General features: G+C 37.5%; 1 protein-coding gene across 5 annotated transcripts in view; it reads right to left on the reverse strand.

The window, feature by feature from the left end:
* Positions 1-20,277, reverse strand: part of LOC149318735 (protocadherin-15-like) — a 952,040-nt gene that overhangs the window by 438,687 nt on the left and 493,076 nt on the right. For all 5 annotated transcript variants that reach the window (XM_089510367.1, XM_089510370.1, XM_089510366.1 and 2 more), the window contains one exon: positions 20,128-20,246. In XM_089510367.1, coding sequence (XP_089366493.1) covers positions 20,128-20,218 — 91 coding nt within the window. In that variant the 5' untranslated portion in view covers positions 20,219-20,246. The remainder of the gene's footprint in view (positions 1-20,127; positions 20,247-20,277) is intronic.

Below are 20,277 nucleotides of genomic sequence, written 5' to 3' on the forward strand. Positions count from 1 at the left end.
AAATCTTTAAATCACATAAGAACATAGGGAGGCTGAAAATACGGCTCTGGTAAACATCATATGGTAATACACAGAAATATAATTCTTTAGTTTTATTTTATTTTTATTTTTTGTCCTCTACACAAGGATGGATTGTTTCAGAAGTTTTTTCTCTCAAGTAGTTGAGATTATTCCCTATGGATACAAAAATCCATGAATGCTCAAGTCCCATTATATAAAATGGCAAAATCAAGGCTAACTTTTTGGATTTTTTGAGACTAACATTCTACAGCTGGGATAAACAAAACAAACAAACAGCTTCATTTATATACCGCTTCATACTGAACTAACAGTGTCTAAGCGGTTTACAAAGTGTAAGCTAATTTCCCCCCACAATCTGGGTACTCATTTTAGCAACCTCCTCAGAAGGATGCAAGCCTGAGTTGAGCTTGAGCCCTTTTGCTGGTATTGAACTCGTAACCTTATGGTTTTGAATAAGTGGCTGCACTACAGGCATTTAACCACTGCGCCACCAGGGCTCCCTTTGCATACTGATACTCAAGAGTAACACAGTTACAGTATGTCTCTGAATTGTACCCCCACATATCAGATGTTGGATTACTAACTTATGTTTAATTTAATTTGGTTTTAAGTTTACCAACATTCTCATGTGATTTTTTAAAATTTTTAAAACTTTTTAAATTTTCTGCTATTAAGTTGGCATCTGTGTCCATTAATTCCTGCATCCTTTGTTGAAATCTATTGATGTTCCATCATTTGTATCCTTGAATAATAAGCCACTGGAATATTAGTGGGGATCTTTTTATAGGTACATTCCCGATATTCTTTCAGGGACATAAAAATGAATTTTGCAAGGGCAGCTGGCATATGTAACTGACTTTCTCAATACAAGCAGAAAGAATAATGAAAAAATATCTGGAGATAAATGTACAGATGTACATATGAGGAATGAATGTGTGAATAAACACACATTCTGTGAGAGTTCATCCACCAAAAGACTGAAAGATGAGTCAGGAATAGCCAGGAACACTTGTCACAGACTTTCAGGGATCCATTATTTATCAGTTTCTTAGCGAAACATGTGTCTGAGCATGTTGGAAAAGAAAGCTACTTTGAGGTGAAAGAAGCATGCTGCTTCAGTATCCAGTCTGCTGGAATGGCCAGATGATGTGAAGCGTGATGCTGGATTGTAAAAAAAAAAAGTCATACCATTTTTCCTCCAGAAGTGACTATGAGTGAGATACACAGAGAAATCTTGTAGTACCTTTGAGATGAACTGAAAGAAAGAAATTGTGGCAGCATGAGCGTTTGTAGACTTCAGTCTACTTCCTCAGATGCATTTGGTGGAGTAATGTAATAATTCTCAATATGAAAAAAGACTTTGAAAGTCTGTACTGGCTTTTATTTTAATGAAACTGGTTGGCTATTGGAGATGAGCAAACTCCCCCAAGGCACAACTTGACAGCCATTAGGTTTCTTTTGTGCTTTCCTAGAAATACTGGGGGGGGGGGGGACTCTTGAGTTCAAAAGCTGTGAATATTTACCTCATTCCCCTGCCAGTTTCTCCACCCTGTATGTCTTGTCTTGTCCTGAACAAGAAGCCCTTAGGGCATGAGACAAGGCAGCAGCATATATGAACTTGACAATTTGACATGGAGTCTGACAGGTGGCTAAAGTCAAAGAAAGCAGGAAAACTCAGGGCTAAAGGTGAGGCTACATTCCAAGGCAATGCTGTGTTAAGGAGTTGTTCCTAACACTGCCTTCAGACTGGATTCACAACAGATGTTGATTCAGTATGCCCAAGAATAAATACATTCAGAACAAAAAAGAAATATATCAGCAAAACCACAAATCACAGAACAATTTAAATCATTAATACAATACTGAACTTCTAAACACTGGAATAAACACAACAATAATTAAGAAGTCACGGTTAATTTTACAAAAGGAAGCAGGAAAAGACTTGCAGGCTCTCTGATCAACAGCTCTTGCTTAGAATGTTGTGACTGTGCCTTGAACCTACTAACTATTTCTTTCTAACACCTTGTTCTGCCTGTATCTTCATGCTTGGCTTTCTCACAGATCCACCTATGTACCAGCCATGTATGAAACTACCTCTGTCTGAAACTACCAGTCTATACCACTGTTGAACAACTTTTACCATCAAGTTCTTCCTAATGATTGGGTGGAATCTTTTCCCCCCTCTTGTCTGTTGAATATATTGGTTTGTGTCATGTTGCAGAAAATTAATTTCCTCCATCTTCTATATGTTGTTATTGTTAACTGCCCTTGAATTGACCTCAGCTCATGGTGGCCCTGTGGATGAGACATCTCTGTGTTTCCCTATCATCCACTGTTCTGCTTAAGTCTTGTAGATTCATACCCATGACCCTCTAATTGAGTGTAGCCATCTGGCATGCTGTCTTTCTTTTAGCTACCCTTAACCTTTCCCAGCATTATTGTCTTTTCTAATGGCTTCTGTTCACATAATTAGTGGTTAAGATGCCAACTCTGATGACTGCAAGTTTGGCATATCACCAATTTGAGGTTGAAGTGCTGCATGTTGGAATGAGCTCCTGTCATTTGTCCCCGTTTCTGCCAACCTCGCAGTTTGAAAGAATGTAAAAAGTGCAAGCAGATAAATAGTCACTGCTTTGGTGGGGAGGTAACAGTATTCCATGTGCCTCTGAATTTATTCATGCTGGCCACATGACCATGGAGTTGTCTTTGACAATGTTGGTTAGTAATGGTAATGAGCACCACCCTACAGTCAGACATGACTAGACAATCACATGAAAGGGGGAGTCTTTACCTTTTACCTATCATATAATCAAAAGCCAGCATGGTGTAGCAATTTGAGAATTGGACTATAACACTGGAGATCAGGGTTCGATTCCCCGCTGAAGCATAAAAACGCACTGGGTGACCTTGGGTGAATCACACACTCTCAGCCCCAGAAAACCTCATAAAAGGTTCTCCTTAGGGTTGCCATAAGTCACAAATTGTTTGAAGGAACACAACAACAACAATCATATAATCTCCTAGTCTTCTCATTTCTGAGTTATTAAACATATCCAGCTCCCTAAACCATTCCTCATAGGGCTTGGTTTCCATATTTTCTTTTTTTTACAATCTTGGTCACTCTTCACTGAGCACATTCCATTTTGTTATTCTTTATGATCAGTGGTACCGAGAACTGGACACAGTACTCCAGATGAGGGAGATGTCTGTATTTATGTGAATCATATGCATGATTTAGAACCTGGTTCTAAATCATTCAGAAACCTGGTTCTTAATCTGTCAGCAAGCCTATGCAAGGAGAAGAGACTCCTCACTTCAGAATTTACTCTCACAAACCAAAGAGCTTCTGTCTAGTCTCTTTCTCATGGGAGAAGCAGACTGGATGTGTCTACAGGTAGAGAGAATTACTGACACTTCCAATATGACATTGATGTTTATCACACTATGCTCTTAAAGAGGTACTATTCCAGTGTGACTCCTCTAGCTGCCTCCTGTTGCATGCTGGGATTGGCAGTTTTAAGGAGGGGTATTTAGAATTCTCAGGCAGAGAAGTTCAGCTCCTTAAAACTGCCAATCCCAGCATGCAACAGGAGGCTGCTAGAGGAGTCACACTGGAATAGTAGCTCTTTAAGAGCATAGTGTGATAAACATCATTGTCTTTCTATCCCTCCTCTTTTTTGACTGATGGAGGCAAGCAAATATCCCCTATGATAAATTAGAAGATTTTAGTGAAGCAAAGCAGCTCCTCCTTCTTTGTGGTGAGCTTCAAACATTTAAAATATTAACAACCCCCCCCCCCCACAAAAAACCCAAATTGTGCCCCTAGAGGGGTACAATTACTGCTCTGCACCTCCAAACACACTGGTGCTATTAGCTTAACAGATAAAATTGTTGATTGGAGAAGCAGTTTACTTCTGCCACATCCCTACGGCAAGCTTCCATATCTCACTGATTAGCTTAATTCAATTAAATTATGTTTTCTTAATTGTTCATGTGCTAAAGCTCATTAAACAGAAATACTCATGCACCCACACACACACACACACACACACACAGAGAGAGAGAGAGAGTCTACAGGTTGTTATGGGCTCAACAAGAAAAGAACGATTGTCCATACAAAATAACAAGTCTAATCCAGACCTCTTCTATTATTGTGTAATGTGAATATTGGTGTGTGTGTGTGTGTGTGTGTGTGTGTGTATGGGGAGAGAGGTAGATGGGGAAGAGGGAGGATTTGTTTTAAATTGCAAAACTTGTAGAAGTGACAAAAGACATGAAACAGTCAGATTTTCACATCTCTAGTAGCTTCTATTTTCTTTCTTCCAAAACATTATTAAAACCACTCTTAGGCCCGGGACAGATGGGCCCAAAGTGGCATGCCACTGCCAATACTAGGGTTCCAGAGCGCGTAGCAACTGCACAATCCGGAACCCTAGTCCATACGGGTGGCAGGATCATGGTGGTGTGCCGTCCACATGGTTGCTGCCATGATGACGCATACAGATTTTGCTGCGCATTGCTTACATCACCAGTGCACCAATGGCATACTCAGGATATCAGACAGGTGCCATAAAAAGAACCTGTTTTTCACGGGTTCTTTTTACTCCAGAGGGATGCCACACAGTTTGGCTGCTGCGGCACCCCTCCTGAGTTAAAGCGGGCACTTCCAGCCCACTGTTTTGGGGCAGTTTGTTTTGCCCATAGTGACCAATAGCACTCAAGATACAGTATATACAGTAAAACTGGGCAGTGTCAACCATTGTTAGCCCAGCATGTTAAGTTATTATAACTTTATATAATGCCAATAATAATCTGTTGATAGCAAATGGATATGTAAAGTTGGCAAACCTTTATTGCCATGGTACCATATTGCACATCTGCTTCAGTCAAGTAAGGTCACAGAAGGAATGAGGGGTAGGCACTGAGTTTTCAATGCCAATGTTGGCATTTTGGATGTCCTGTGGGTTCTAATGCCAACCAAGACTGCCTTCTTCCTGAAGTCCGTGCAAAAGTTCCAGATATCTGTTTCTATTTTTTTTAACTGACTTTACTGATTTTATTAGGCATATCATCACTGGCACCAGAACTGGTATCAGAAACTATATACATTATATGATTATACATATATATAATCATACATTATATAACTATATAATTATATTTGTATATAATTATACATTGTAATTTAGAACATTGTGCCACCAGTAACAAGAGTGATGAGTATACGCATTTATCTTTCTTCTTAAGAGTTCAAAGAACTCCATGCATCAGTCATAATTCACACAGCAATATAAGGTACAGTAAGTCAGTGTTATTATCCCAATATATTGCCAGAAATGGGTGAACATGTTTTGAGCTGGGAAACTCAAAACTCAGCTCAGCATTCATTCCACAGCAGAGCCTGAGTTTCTCACAGCAGGTCTTCTAGCTCACGACTCGGTATATAAATCAGTGCTACACCAGCCCTATAAATTGTACACCTCAATAAAAGGTGCATTTTTAAGGCACACCAGAAATCCACAATCTTTATGATGATGATTGAGATAGAAAGCCATCTGTCTTCCACATCTTCATCTTAAAAATTAAAGTGCTAACTTTCTGGGCTGGTATCACAATATTATAGTGATATCAGTATGAACTCATCTATACATCCTTGTAAATATACAGGGATGTACTATCTATCAGTGGTAACCATGACTTTCCATGTCTATTTTATAGAGTTGAGAATAATTTTGACTTCAACTAAAGAACCATTTGATTTCTGGAACCTAACAAATAGGTCATATCTTGCAAATACAAATTTGCTGAAATTCAACCAGCAATGCCAAATGAGCTAGTTTACCCAGTTCATTACTGACTTCCAAAATTTCTGTAGAATTATTCTCTTTCTGGTTATTTAATGTATTTATAAGCTCCTTACAACCACATGTATAAAGATGCTTAATATATGTCTGTGTCCTGCTCCAGAGTCTAGGGAGATTATCACACAGCAATTGCCCGTGGGATAGATGTGGGATTTAAAAATCAAAGACGGATTTTACTATACTACCCGTAGGTGGGCAGAATGCAACCCATATGTTATCTTTGCTTTTCGGGGCTTCTTGCACAGTTTTTCAAACATGGGAAACTGCGTAAGAAGCCTGGAGAAGTGTGGAGTGCATACGGGTTGCATACTGCCCAGCTATGGGGCAGTATGGTTAAATCCGTCTTTGATTTTTCATTCCTGTGTATCCTATGGGTGAATTGTTGTGCAATAATCTCCTAGCACACAGAACAATGGATTCAAGCTACAGGAAAAGCGATTCCACCTAAATATTATGAAGAACTTCATGATGATAAGAGTAGTTCAACAGTGGAATATGTTGCCTTGGAGAGTGGTGGAGTCTCCTTCTTCGGAAATTTTTAAACAGAGGCTGGATGCTGATCTATCAGGGGTGCTTTGTGTATTCCTGCATGACAGGGGCTTGGACTGGATGGCCTTTGTGGTCTCTTCCAACTCTAGGATTCCATCCTTCTATGTTTATACCTAAGTAGACAAGAAAGGGAATATTCTTTCTAGATAAATTGGAAGACAATTAGGCACTGGCAAAGATGGACCACCAAGGCTACTCTGTATTTGAGCCTCCTCAGAAACTACCAGTCAGAAATAAACTAAATGATCATTATTTTCCTATTGCTGACATGCTACTCAAATTGTTACCTTCAGTGGGATGATGCTGGTGATTGTGACGGTTGTTGTAATGTAAAACATTTTGTTTTCATTTAAAAAATAAATAAATACCTTCAAGTAGTCAAAATTAATAATGACCTGCAATTCCAGTGTTGAGTTTTTCCACCTTTAAAATAGTTTTGATGTTCCTGGCGCTTTCTAAGTATCGCTTTGCAAAGGTTTACCAACTCTGTGGGCCACAGTTCTCTCTCAAAGAAAATGTAGCCCCAGAAACTTCAACTATTCCCGTCACTATTGAGCAGCCCTAACAGATATATATGTGTATGGAGAAGGGAGTTGTTCTTTCCTTCCCAGCTACTGCATGTTTGATGCATTCTAACGCATTTAAATAGAACATAAAGTTCAGCATTACATGCTCCACAGCTAGCAGCAAAAATAGAATGGGTCAACGTTTGGGAAGCCCTGTGTTTTAGGTAGACATAGAACACAGATTAATGTTTTTCATTTTAGTCTTTTTTATGTTGAAGCCTTCCATGAGCCTCAAAAAGCACCTACTCTGTGGCCTTTTCAGTACTAGTTCTAAACATTTTATTTTCTCCAGGCCTTTTGGTTATATGTTTATAGTGGGATCTTGTCTTGAAAAAGACAGAAAGAAGGAGTATGAATAATGTCAGTGATTCTGTTGCTGTTGTTATCATTTTTTTAAAAAATTGCTATTAAAATAAGCTTGTTAATTTTCCAAAGACAAAAATGAAAATGAGAAAAGACAAAAACAACTAAACGAAGAAAAAAACATGCATTTGAAATCTAATAACTGACACTTGTTAATAAATTTAACATACTTTCCCCTTTTACTTCACAATTTCAAATAAGAAATAAATCCTTCAATGGTCTGGATATTATAATTCATCATATTACAATTTTAATTTAATTTCTTCCCATAGTCTAATAAAAGTCCTTAATAGATATTAAATTCCTTCTTTAATGCATGACTTTATTATTTATACACATTATTTTGAATAGGGCAGGTAGGTTAATAATAATAATAATAATAATAATAATAATAGAAAAAATAATTCCAACCTGGAAGAACCTAAAAGAAGCAGTGGCGCCTTCTACTCTGTTGGTACTCTTGAGAGGAAGTGCTAAAGAGCCATCACCACCAATTTCCCACCCAGGCACTCAAAAAGGCTAGAAATGATACCATGGCAGAGAGAGGGGATGGAGTTGGTGCTTCTTTTAGCTTCTCCTGGCATGGACTAAAAGCCTCACCTTTCACCACACTTTTCAGAGAAGGGAATGTTTCTTTCTTGTTTTTTGTTTTTAATAAGAGTTAAGGTACTGGATAAGTCAACCCAGATTTTTTGGGTTGAGTTTTTGTCTAAAACTTCTAGACTAATACATGACAAAAAACAGTAATCAAATAAGGCCTCCGTACTCACAACAGTACCAAAAGTGAATACTGCTGACCCACCAGACATATTCCCAATCTCCTTTCACTCATCATTCATAGTATGTACAAATTTCCAGGATCTGCTTCACTGTAGTTTGGTTCAATTCCATTCTGTTTTTGTTTTTAAAGTTATGAGAATTCAAAATCACCATTACAAATTTGGATTAATCTCTTGGCAAGTACTGTAGCACCTGTCTCAATCTCTTAGCCATTCCAAAGTAAAGATGGAAGTGGAAAACGTCTGGCAACTGTAGCACAACTGACAGGCTTTTGTATGCTTCTAAATATGAAATACTTAATTGCTGAACAACCAGTCTATTGCATGACTTATCTTAAATTGCACAGTACCATCATCTGCAGGTTTAAGAACAACTTGGTCTGCTGTACTGCTACATTCTACACATTTAATTGAGACAACCAAGATTTTTGCAAAACTCATCATAAGCTGTAAAAAGCAATCTCGTCCTTGTTTAACCAAAAGTAAAATCTGCAAAGTAACTATTCAAGTATTATCTGAACTTCAGGCTTGCACACTTGTAAATTCTGAAGATGTAATTAACTCATTTGGAATAGACTGAACATGTTGAAAAGAATAATTTTATGAATATTTATTGATAAGATAGAACCCCATCTCTTCCCTTTAAGTATTAAATTACAAAATGTATACCTGTATTTTTACTTCTAATACTTTTGAAAGGGCTTAGCTAACCCACACAGCCATTGCAGTTTTCTACCCTGGCTACAGAAGAAAAAGCCTGGGGAGGAAAACTGTAATGAATCCAGAGGCCCGGATTGCTCAAATCCCAGCTGGACAAGATCTGAGGAATTTCCAAAATGAAATAAAACCACTTCTGCTACACACAGATGATATATGGTTGCAGAAATAAGCATTAAATCCAAAGAAATGTTGTGTCTCTTCAACTGATAGAAGTGGATTTTCCTCACACCTAAGTATGCATTTTTGATTCCTTTAATACATAGGAAACATTTCAGCTTTATCCTTCCTCTTTGTTTGTTATTTGCCATTATGTCAACAATGAATTACAGTGACTCTGGGAATGAGAAACCTCTAAGTGCCCCAATTATCAGTTACCCTGCTCAGGCCTTAAAAACCCAGGACAAGGGCTTCCTTGATTGAATCAATCCATCTTCAATGTGTGGTCTTATCCCCCCCCCCCCCCCCGCCTTTATCATCTTTTCTGGTGAGTCACATCATCTCATGATATGCTCAGCCTCAGTTTAGTTATCTTGGCTTCTAGTGAAAGTTCAAACCTGATTTGGATCTAGAATGCATTAATTTGTCAATTGGGCAGTCCATGGTATCCATAGAACACTATCAGCTACATTTTCAAATATGTTAATTTTCCTTCTGTAAGATCTCCAGTGTGGTGTAGTGGTTTGTACACTGGGACTATGACTCTAGAGATCAGGGTCCAATTCCCCACTTGAATATGAAAACCTACTGGGTGCAAGTTGCACTCTCTCAGCCTCAAAGAATGGCAATGACAAACCCACTCTGAAGAAACTTACCAAAAAAATGCCATGATAGAGGGGCAAAGCACACAGCTGATTAAGAGTGCACACTCCAGCCACGATCATGCCAGGACTGTAACAACCGCACGGCCCACTTCCAAAGTGGGCCACTGCAGTGGTCCCAAGCCAGCCATCACCAGGAGCTGGATTATTTCCACTCCTTTTCAATGGACAAGTCTGATTTTGCTATTCAGGGCTATTTGACATTAGAGCAGTATCATTTGAACACCACACTCCCACAAAAGCTGGAAGCTGCTTTATTCGGCCCATGTGTTTCAGGCCAGGTTCAACTTAGGGTTGCAATAAGTCAAAAATGACTTTAAGATACACAGCAACAAAGATCTCTTAACTGTCCAGCTTTCACAACCATATATACTAACATGAAATATTGTGGAATGAATGAGTGCCATATACCTTTGAAGAGGATCTTAAGTAGGATCTTAACTACACTCCTTCCTGCACTTTTCCATACGGCATGCAGTCTATGATCAGAGAATACTTATGTAGTTTTCATCTGTCTCTGGTAAAAAGATGAAAACAACTCATCCACCTTTTTGGCAGATGGTGACTGAAATCTCTTCCTGTGACAGACAAAGGGATCTGCCATTGACACCAGTATCTATAGCTATCTTCAGTATCTTTGAGGTGACTCAAAAACACACAGATTGGGGGAAAGAGATTTCACCCTTCCTTGTGAGAAGGGGGACCCAGCTGTATCCAGTCTTTCCTTGAGACAGAGAAAAACCCTTAGCTCAAAATGGGAGAACTGGAAAGATGTAAGAATGTTTACATGAAAAGCACTTGCATGGTGCCGACTTTATGTTAGAAGCTTAGGTGACAAAGCTGGTGCTTCTCCTAATACTAAGCTACACCTCTCTCTAGGTGGAGAAAGTGCTATTAATATAGGACAGGGAGCAAGAGCTCACTTACTTCTCACCCTTGTTCTGTTACCAAGCCAGGAGTCTCAGCATTTGTTCTTGCATGCAAAATGAAATAAGTAAAGAAAAACACTTCTGAAAGGAAAATTGTTGGTGCATGAAGTCTTAACTATAAACAACAAATCATATAAGAGACTGTGTTTACTGCTTACCTACATTGTACAGATGCTTATAATTTTCTTTATAATTGCATTGGTGAATTGGAAAGCATCTTACTTTTTCTCTTAATTTATAAAGGTTCTTCTTGTGGTATAAGTTATTTTACTTCTGTTGATAAAGATGCTGACACTGGACATCTCAACTGGTGTGGCGACATGGACTGCTGAGGGAATGTTATTTCACAATTAACTGGATGCATTGGCTTGAAAGATGGTAAACAATAGGAGTCATTAAAGACTCTAGATGATGGTTCCTGGTTATTAACTTTATGAAAATATCCAATTAATATTGATGATTATATTTTTAAAATTCTGTTGTCTCTTGAAACTAGTTGCTGATATGTTTTCTTGTTATATATTTTAATTCTGAGTGTGTTTGTTTATCTGAAATATCACACAGGTGGGTTGGAAACTGGGGAGAAGTCTTGAGTCCAGAGGCAAGGCAATGGGGACCTAATTTTGTGACACATTACTTCAAAGCACTTCAGAAATCTTGAAATGGTAGCTCCCAGCTGACTGGGCTTATCTGACCTTTTTTTTCTGAGAAAAATGTGTGTTCATAAAAAGTCCTTGACAAAGTCTTTATGAAGCCATAAAGACTTTGTAGACTACATGCTAGAGACTCTCCATTCTTGCTTCAGACCCTGAGATGAGACTCTAACAAATAGGAGCTTCTATTATTACTGCAGATTCTGCAAACAAAGGAGGCATTATGGGCAACATGCTTTTATGCAAACTGGTAGATGAATTCCACATATTGATTTGAAGTAATCTGTCATTTCATTGCCTAAACATTTCTGGTACAGACATCTGTGAAAACAAATTCTCTAGTAGTATAATCTATATTTTCAAAGCCTCTCTTAAGAATAATAAAGCTTGTTCACTTTGGCAGCTCTGTGAAGGATAATATGTAAAATAATTCTCCATCTATCAACAAAAGCCATTAAAGACTATAAAAATAACCCACCTCTGACTGATTAATATCCATTACTGGGGAAAAGGCTATTAAGATCTAAAGTATATATAGTTGCCTTGGCTACACATGCTATATAAATCATTTGTCATATGATGTTGCTCGCTAAATGCAGTATGCAAAATTATTTTAATATTTAATATTGATGTCCAAGATGAGTTAAGTGTTTTAGTTGTTAAAACATATTCATCTTTACATCTGTATAATCATAACGTTCTTTATGTGGATACACAAATGTTCACATCGGAAACAAACCCCACAAATGCTGAACAAATGTAATGTAAGATTTTATAAACAGCCTCTTAGCAGATCTCTTTCCCAACTCCAACCCTGAAAATGTGCAAAAATCTTTCAAATTCTCCACCTGCCACTTTTTCAAATAATTCACCAAAGTTAACCTCAAATGATCACATGAGTGTCAATGCAGCAGTCCTTGTGCAACATTTTTTGAAATTAGGCCACTTCAGCATCCCTTCAATGATGCAGTGTCCTCAAATACTCCCAATGGAAAACAAAAGTCCATTGGGCGTAACACTGATTGAACTGTCAGAATGATAAAGCTTTCTTCTAACAACAGGAACAGGATTGAAAGAAAAAAATCTAGATCTACTTTAAGTAGAACCTGGGTATGTCTTGCAGAGGTTTTGACTTCCTCTCCTCTCTTTTAACAGTCATCTGCTGGCCATCATTACAGGATTCCTTCTTAATACATACCCTCTCATTTTCAAAAGCAATGCCCTGCATAGCAGAGGACAGCAGAAAGGATATTGTTTGAGTACTCCAAGTCCAAATATCACTTGTCTTTGGGGACCTCCTTGCAATATTATGATTTAATATAAGACTCCCACTGATAATAGGTCTTTTGGATTTATGCTCTTGAATATAAGTAATATAACATAACAAACTGCTTCAAGTAACATCCCATAGATTTCTTTTCTCCTAAACCTCAGATGGCCCTATTATTCACAATGGGTATGGCTATTTTTATTATCATGTAAAGGCTTACTTTATTTCACTAATGCGAAGTTTAATGTACTGGTTGTAATACTGACCAGTAGAAAATATGACATTGTATATGGCACACCGCAAGCAAAACTGATGTGTGGCAAACCACACTTTCCAATGGATTTAGGACTAGTTCTAAATACCAACAATTAAACTAGAGTAACATAAGGCAATCAGATGTGCCATACATATAAACCTTAGCCATCTGTTAATTTGTGTGGAATTTACTCTGACTTTATGGCTGTAGAAATTCTATAATTTTGTGTTTCCTCCAGAATTTTAGTGCTTTGACCTATTCATAAAAATGCTCTCCACATAATAACAGCAGATCTGGCCATGTATTAATTTCTCTCTTAGTATAAAGCAGAAATTATTTCAGAAGTTGTAAGAGAGATTCCTATGATTGTCCTGAGAAAAGGCAGACAAGAAAAAAATGCCTCCAGTGATTGATTTTATTAAGTAAGTAATATAGCTAAGTTTTTGATTGCAAAGAATGCAGTCCTATCAAATTAAAAAAATAACAAAAACCTTCCACATTATTTTATCTGTAATGAAGATATAAGAAAAAGACCATAAAACAGAGAAAAGACAAAGAAAGAAGGAAGGAAGGAAGGAAGGAAGGAAGGAAGGAAGGAAGGAAGACAGCACTAACATTTCTTCTAAGTAGGGGCAAGATTACTTGTAAAAGATCACTTTTAAAAGTAACAATTTGAGGACCCTGTGTTTAGAAGCCATGCATTATGGCAGAAAGCTTATAAGATATATAAATGTCATCATCCCAGTGTTGCACATGCTTTTGCTTGCATGGTACTACTACTACTACTACTAATAATAATATGATAATGAATTTCACCATCATCCTAAAAACATATAAAGATGACATGCAAAAGGATATAACGAAAATTCACAATTTTTCTTGCCCTCAATGAGAAAGAGTATTTCAACATATTTCAACAGGATAGGATAATATTCACTCATTTTCCAATGAAATTTCACATTTGGGAGCTAGAGGGGAAGAGAACTGTGTGTGCGTGTGTGTGTGTTTAAAAAAGCTTTACTAACTCATCCATATAAATTTACAAATCACACAAACAATTGATCTGATATCTCTAAAATAAACTCATCCAATATATATTTAAACAGAAGTAGTTCACTTGGTAGATATAATTTAGTTCCTTGGGACCGGAAGGCTCCCCCTATTCCTTCTTTTTCTATCCTTCCGGTAAGAGAAGTTATCACAGTGACCACCAACTGAAAGACTAATGCACTTTTCTGAGTTCTCACGTTATAAAACAATCACTAATTTTCTTTAAGACTATGAAAAAAAAAATGCATGCCATAATTTCTATCGGGTATATTTACCAACCTGCAGGTTGCTCCCTTCAAATCAGTATAATGGCTTTGTGAAAATCCCTGGGATTTTGCTGAAGATTTTGTACAGCTGAATGTTCACATTTTTAAATAATAATAATAATAATAAGTACATAAGTTGAGGGGATGGGGGCAGGCCATAATTATATATATTTTTAAACTATTTATAGGCATTCTAGCCAATAATCTATACAGACTAACCACTGTAACTACTTTTGTTTTGCATTTTCTACATTATGTTTTTGGAGGGTTCATTTTCATCTACAGATTTTATGTTCTCACTGTGTACCTAGAATCATAGAATCATAGAGTTGGAAGAGACCACAAGGTCCATCCAGTCCAAGCCACTGTACCTGTATTTTAAAAGAAAAGTGTATGTTCTCTGTAAATATTCTTTGGGCTAAAGTATCTACAGTGTTTACTTTGCATCTGCAGTGGTTTAGTTCTGAGCCTCCCTGTGGATGACAAAAGAATGTGCATGCTCAAGCCCCATTATAGTTAATGGGCAGTAACGGGTGCACATCTGCACTGACATGGCCACAATAATGAGGTGGGGTGATCTGCTGTCGCTCAAGTCCATGGATGGCTAGCCTACCAATCTGGTGGACCCACTATATTAATTTTAACTTTATTTGCAGTTCATGTGACTATAAAGTTTGAAACAACAATAAAGTAAGGTACATTACCCTTTAGTGGCACAAATCTTAAAATCTATGTCAGTGTCAGTTTAATGTAGTTAGATGCAGCCCATTCCTTCAAAGTGTATTTGTCCTGATAGTTTCCTTTTTTTTCAGAACAATAAAGATCAAATATATTGACCTGTCTACATTAATGTGTATCCCAGAAAATGCATTTCTTCAGTTAAGCTGGTAAACATTTGTTATTTTAAAAATAATTTAGAAATAATATATCCAGAACAAAATTTCAGAGTTTCTGTACAAAAACAGGTTTTAAAAAATACGGATCAGACTGGATCTGTTGTTCTTATGGCTGAAACCTATTAATGATGAGTTTTTCCCCCAGGTTAATGTTCACAGTGGTAAATATAACAGGCCAAAAAGCCTCTCCCAAATGCTGGTGAAATAATTTAACCTGAGATGCTGTCTTTTGCAACAGATGTTAATCTGTCCACAGGCTAATGAAAAAGAAAACTATTCAGAGATCATATTACCATAAATTATTAGTTACCATAGAGAAGACAACAAATTAATTACATAACTTTTAGAATACATTAATAGAAAATACAGCCTGCACTCTTCAAATATAGATGTGTTTTAAATGTACTGTATAACATTATTTTCACAATACAAATTACCAAGCAAAAAAATAAAGGAGAATAATGTGATTACAACATGTGGAGGAGCAGTAGGGAGATAAAATGATGGGGGGATGGCTACAACCTGCAAATCTACAAAGCTATTAAGTGCGAGGTTTGAATTTCTAAACTGATCTGAAAGCAATACTCTTTCAATACTTTTTGTGTCATGCTGGTAATATATATGATAAGAAATCTTTGTGTGCATGTGTATGTTTATACACACACACATGCACATATAATTTTAAAAACTCCCCATCTATTTTCTTATCTGACATCTATTTAGCTTGTACGTCATTTTTCTGGTAATTCTATTGTCCTCTAAATAGTGTAGCCATTTTCTTATACATTCTGGTATACAGACACCACTGCTTCAAGCAATATGGAGACAAGACTCTAATACAGTTGGCCCTCAGTATCCATGGACTTTGCATCCATGGATTTTGGTACCCATAATAAACTCTCATTTTATCAAACAAACAAACAAAACAATAGTAATATGCCACACTATAGATTTTTTTTGGTTTTTCGGGCTATGTAGCCATGTTCTAGAAGAGTTTATTCCTGACGTTTCATCAGTATCTGTGGCTGGCATCTTCAGAATTTGGATTCAGAATGTTTCTGAAGATGCCAGGTACAGATGCTGGCGAAACATCAGGAATAAACTCTTCCAGAACATGGACACATAGCCACATTCACATCCTTTAATTCTGCTGACCCTGTGAATTAATATTAGCCCAGGCTGATAATACACAGATTTATTGAGGCCATTTTTCAGTCAAAAGCATACACAATTCCCTCTTTCAAGACTGTTTGCAGTAATTAATGTAATTTCAGATTGCATATCAATTTTCAGTTTCCCATCAGTAATGGAAATACCTTTACCACCAGGATTACATTTTGAGTCAGTCAAAACCTTCCCCATCCATTTATGTATTCTAGCCAAAACATGTCATTTTTAGTATGATAGGCTATATATTTGTCGTCCCACAAAGTCTCCTCCTCATCTTCTATCCTCTGTCTTGTTTTTTTCTTGTTCTCCATAATAACATCTGATGATGTCCTATGAAGTCACAGCAGGTTTACTGATATCACTGGTCAGTAAGTTCCATTGATTTAGCTGTTTTGCTGGCACAAATCAACTTGGCTATGTTAGGCCAAGAAGATGGTTTTTAAAGTGGACTGTGATATGAGACCAAGTCAAGAAATAGCATCAAACATTTGTTTAGAGTGGAATTTGTGGAATTAAACATCCAAAGTACTAAACATGATCAAGTGTGGGAGTGACATATTGGGAAAAAACTGGTTCAATGCCTTCTAAGCTTTTCAGCTGTTGATGAACACATATGGCAGTTTTAACCTGAAGGATTTCAATAAAGATATGTACAATAAAAATGGTATTAAAAACTCACAACATTTGTTTGATAGACAGTAACACAGAGACACACATCAACAATCATCTCACAACAAAACCCCACCAAGAGCTACATAACAATGCAATCTTTTTTAGTAAAATAATACAACAGGCCAAACAACAACAACAAAAAAGCTATAATACATTCTAGTAAAGTGATCCTCACAGAAGCAATCTTCTAGTAGGATTTATTTTTAGCAACAAAAATAAACATAACAGAAGCTGAGCAAAGGAAGCGTAAAAGTCAGAAAGACAGGTCAGTGGGGTGAGGATGGCTGTCTATTCTGTGCAGTTTCAGAAGTTACTCCAGCATTGTTGACATGTAAACTATCACCCAGAAAACAAAAGGAAATCAATCTGATAATTTGCCCTGGAATTATATGGATTATAGATTACTTGTATTCAAGCCTACAGCCAATATGATCCTCCATCTGGAGTGGAGCAGGAGTGGGAATTAATTCTGTAGTCCACAGACTGCAGGTTTTTGGTGTGACCCTCAGTCTCTGAGGCCACCCATATACGATCACCACAATGGACAACTGTGTCTTCATAAAATCACAGAATCACTGTGAAGAGACCACAAGGGCCATCCAGTCCAACCCCCTGCCAGGCAAGAATACACAATCAAAGCACTCCCAACAAATGGTCATCTAGAGTCTGCTTAAAAACCTCCAAAGAAGGAGACTCCACCACACTTTGGGGCAGTGTATTCCACTGTCGAACAGCTCTTACTGTCAGAAAGTTCTTCTAAATATTTAGGTGAAATCTCTTTTCCTGTAGTTTGAATCCATTGCTTCATGTCCTAAAAGATTATCAGAACAGTGCTTAAGTGCTGGTAAATCACCTCTAAAACATTGAGGAAGCACGTGTTGTGTGAAAGCCTGGCACACTTCCTCGATGTCAGGAAAACTTTGGCTCTCCTCCAGCATCATTGAATTGTTCGGAGAGAGGGAATTTCCTCTGAACACAAGGTTTCTGTTCAGAGGAAATTCCCTCTCCCCAAACAATTCAGTGACACTGGAGGGGAACCGACGATTCCCTGACATTGAAGAAGTGCACTAGGCATTCACACACATGCTTCCTCAATGTTTTAGAGGCGATTTACCAGTGCTTAGCCTATGGTAAGTACTCGTCTGATAATCTTTATAGTCCCTGGAGCAGCAGAAAATAAGCTTGCTCCATCATCAATATGACATTCCTTCAAATATTCAGACAGGACTATCATGTCACCTCTTAACTTCTCTTGTTCAGGCTAAGCATACCCAGCTTCCTAAACTGCTCCTCATATGGCATGTTTCCAGACTTTTCACCATTTTGGTTGCTCTCCTCTGTACGTGCTTCAGCTTGTCAACATCCTTTCTGAATTATGGTGCCTAGAACTGGAAACAGTATTCCAAGAGAGTTCTGACCAAACAGGGACGTAGCCAAGGGGGGGATTCTTGGGGTCCGGACCCCCCCTTCCATTAGAAAAATGAATGGTGTGTGCTGCTGCGCCGCCACACCCAAACCCCATTATAATGGTGGCACTTAGTCTGGAAACCCCCCCCCCTTCCTAAAATCCTAGCTACATCCCTGGACCAAACCAGAATAGAATGGTACTATTACTTTCCTTAATCTAGATACTAAACTCCTATTGATGCAGCCTGGAATCATATTGGCTTTTTAGCTGTTGCATCACACCGCTGGCTCATATTCAGCTTTTGGTGTACTAAGATTCCTAGATCCCTTTTGTATATCTGAACCTTTAATATTTTTTTCTGGCTAAGTGTAGTACCTTACAATTCTCCCTGCTGAAATTCATTTTGTTAGTTTTGGCCCAACTTCAATCTCTCAAGTTTTTTAAATTTTAATTTTGACTCTGCCCTCTGGAATTTTAGCTACCTTTCCTAATTTGGTGTCATTTAATAAGCATGTTCTCTGTTTCATCATCCAAGTTGTTGATAAAGATGTTAAATAGCATAGGACAGAACCCTGTGGCACCCCACTAGTGACTTGTCTCCAGAACAGAGAGGAGCCATTTGTGAGCACCTTTGGTGTTTGTCCCTTCAATCAACTACAGGTCCACCTAATAGTAGTATTGTCTAGCTTTTATGCAAGAATATCATGGGGGAACAGGGTTCACAGTTCTCCTATTAAAAGTCACATTGTTTTACTTGAAGTAACTATTTCTGGGGAAAAGGGGTCCCTTCTGCCTATTTTCTTCTATCTTCAGTTTCAGAAAGAGCATTGTGTGCAACCAGCAGTAACTGGGAGTGGTGGATAATGGGGTGGATATGCTCCCCCAGAGCCTTTGCAGTTGTCTATACCTGCTCTAGAGATTTAAGTATAAAAAACACCATATTTATAGTTCTTGTTCTGTGTACAGTCTGGGAACTATAACTTCCTTTTGCAGTTTGCATGAGATAAGGATTGAAAGCTGGCTGAAGTGACGAGAGGCTCTGAATATATTGCACTGAAATATTGGTTGTAAATATATGTAATGTACTCTCTAGGATTCACAAACAGCCAGATATGGCTTCCTGTATTGCTTACCCAGTCATTATAGTTTGATACATTTGAATTTTGGGAGCTAGCAAATCAGAATAAATTACTAATATTAACCAGCATTCACTTTCTAAATTACACCTATTTGAAAGGAATACGTCTTTATTAATTTGCTGTCATTTCTATTTGTTCCTGCACAGCTGGGTTAAAAGTGTAATTATCTGCATTTGGTCTTTCACAATTCTGTTGGAAAGGGTTTGAAGATTTTATTCCACCAGCAATTTAATATAAACTAAGCATTATCACAACTAGTGCCCCATCAAAATCCAGATGTCACAAAATTAAATGCTTCAATCAATTTGAAAATGGGCTCACAGTTGCTCAGTATCTGATATAGAAAATCACAGCTTTCATATTTTGTTAATTCAAAGGTAAAACTATTCCATTTATTTATTATGTTGTCATTCCTGTATATACCATACTTAAGACAATACTGTTGCTTTGTGGAATCATTGCAAGTAAAAACTATGAACTCTTTGGTATACTTAAACTTGTTAACTGTTCTCTATTAATCTGGTAAATCGGGAAGGGTTGGCTTCACAATATCTGAACAGAGTAATTTGTGGGACTGTCCTATTTGCGGAGCCTTTTAGCCTAGGCAGGCATACATTGAGATCATCTTAACATATGGCATACATTGTGCTGTGAATATTGTGTTGTTCTAAACACTTTTAAAAAAAACTTTTAAAATTCCCTGTGAAATTATGTAGCACATTGAAAAAAAAGACTTACCATCATCATTCTGGGCCAAACAATCTATGAAGACAACAGACGCTGCAATCCCTATGGCTAACCATTTTGAGAAGCAAAGCTGCTGTAACATCTTATGTCACACTTCAGTCAAGGCAGATCTAAAGGGGAAAAGGGAGAGAGAAGAGGGGG

This window comes from Sceloporus occidentalis, unplaced genomic scaffold, assembly GCF_023333645.1.
Source record: "Sceloporus occidentalis isolate IW3139 unplaced genomic scaffold, rSceOcc1.0.p SCAF_2, whole genome shotgun sequence".
NCBI lineage: Eukaryota > Metazoa > Chordata > Lepidosauria > Squamata > Phrynosomatidae > Sceloporus > Sceloporus occidentalis.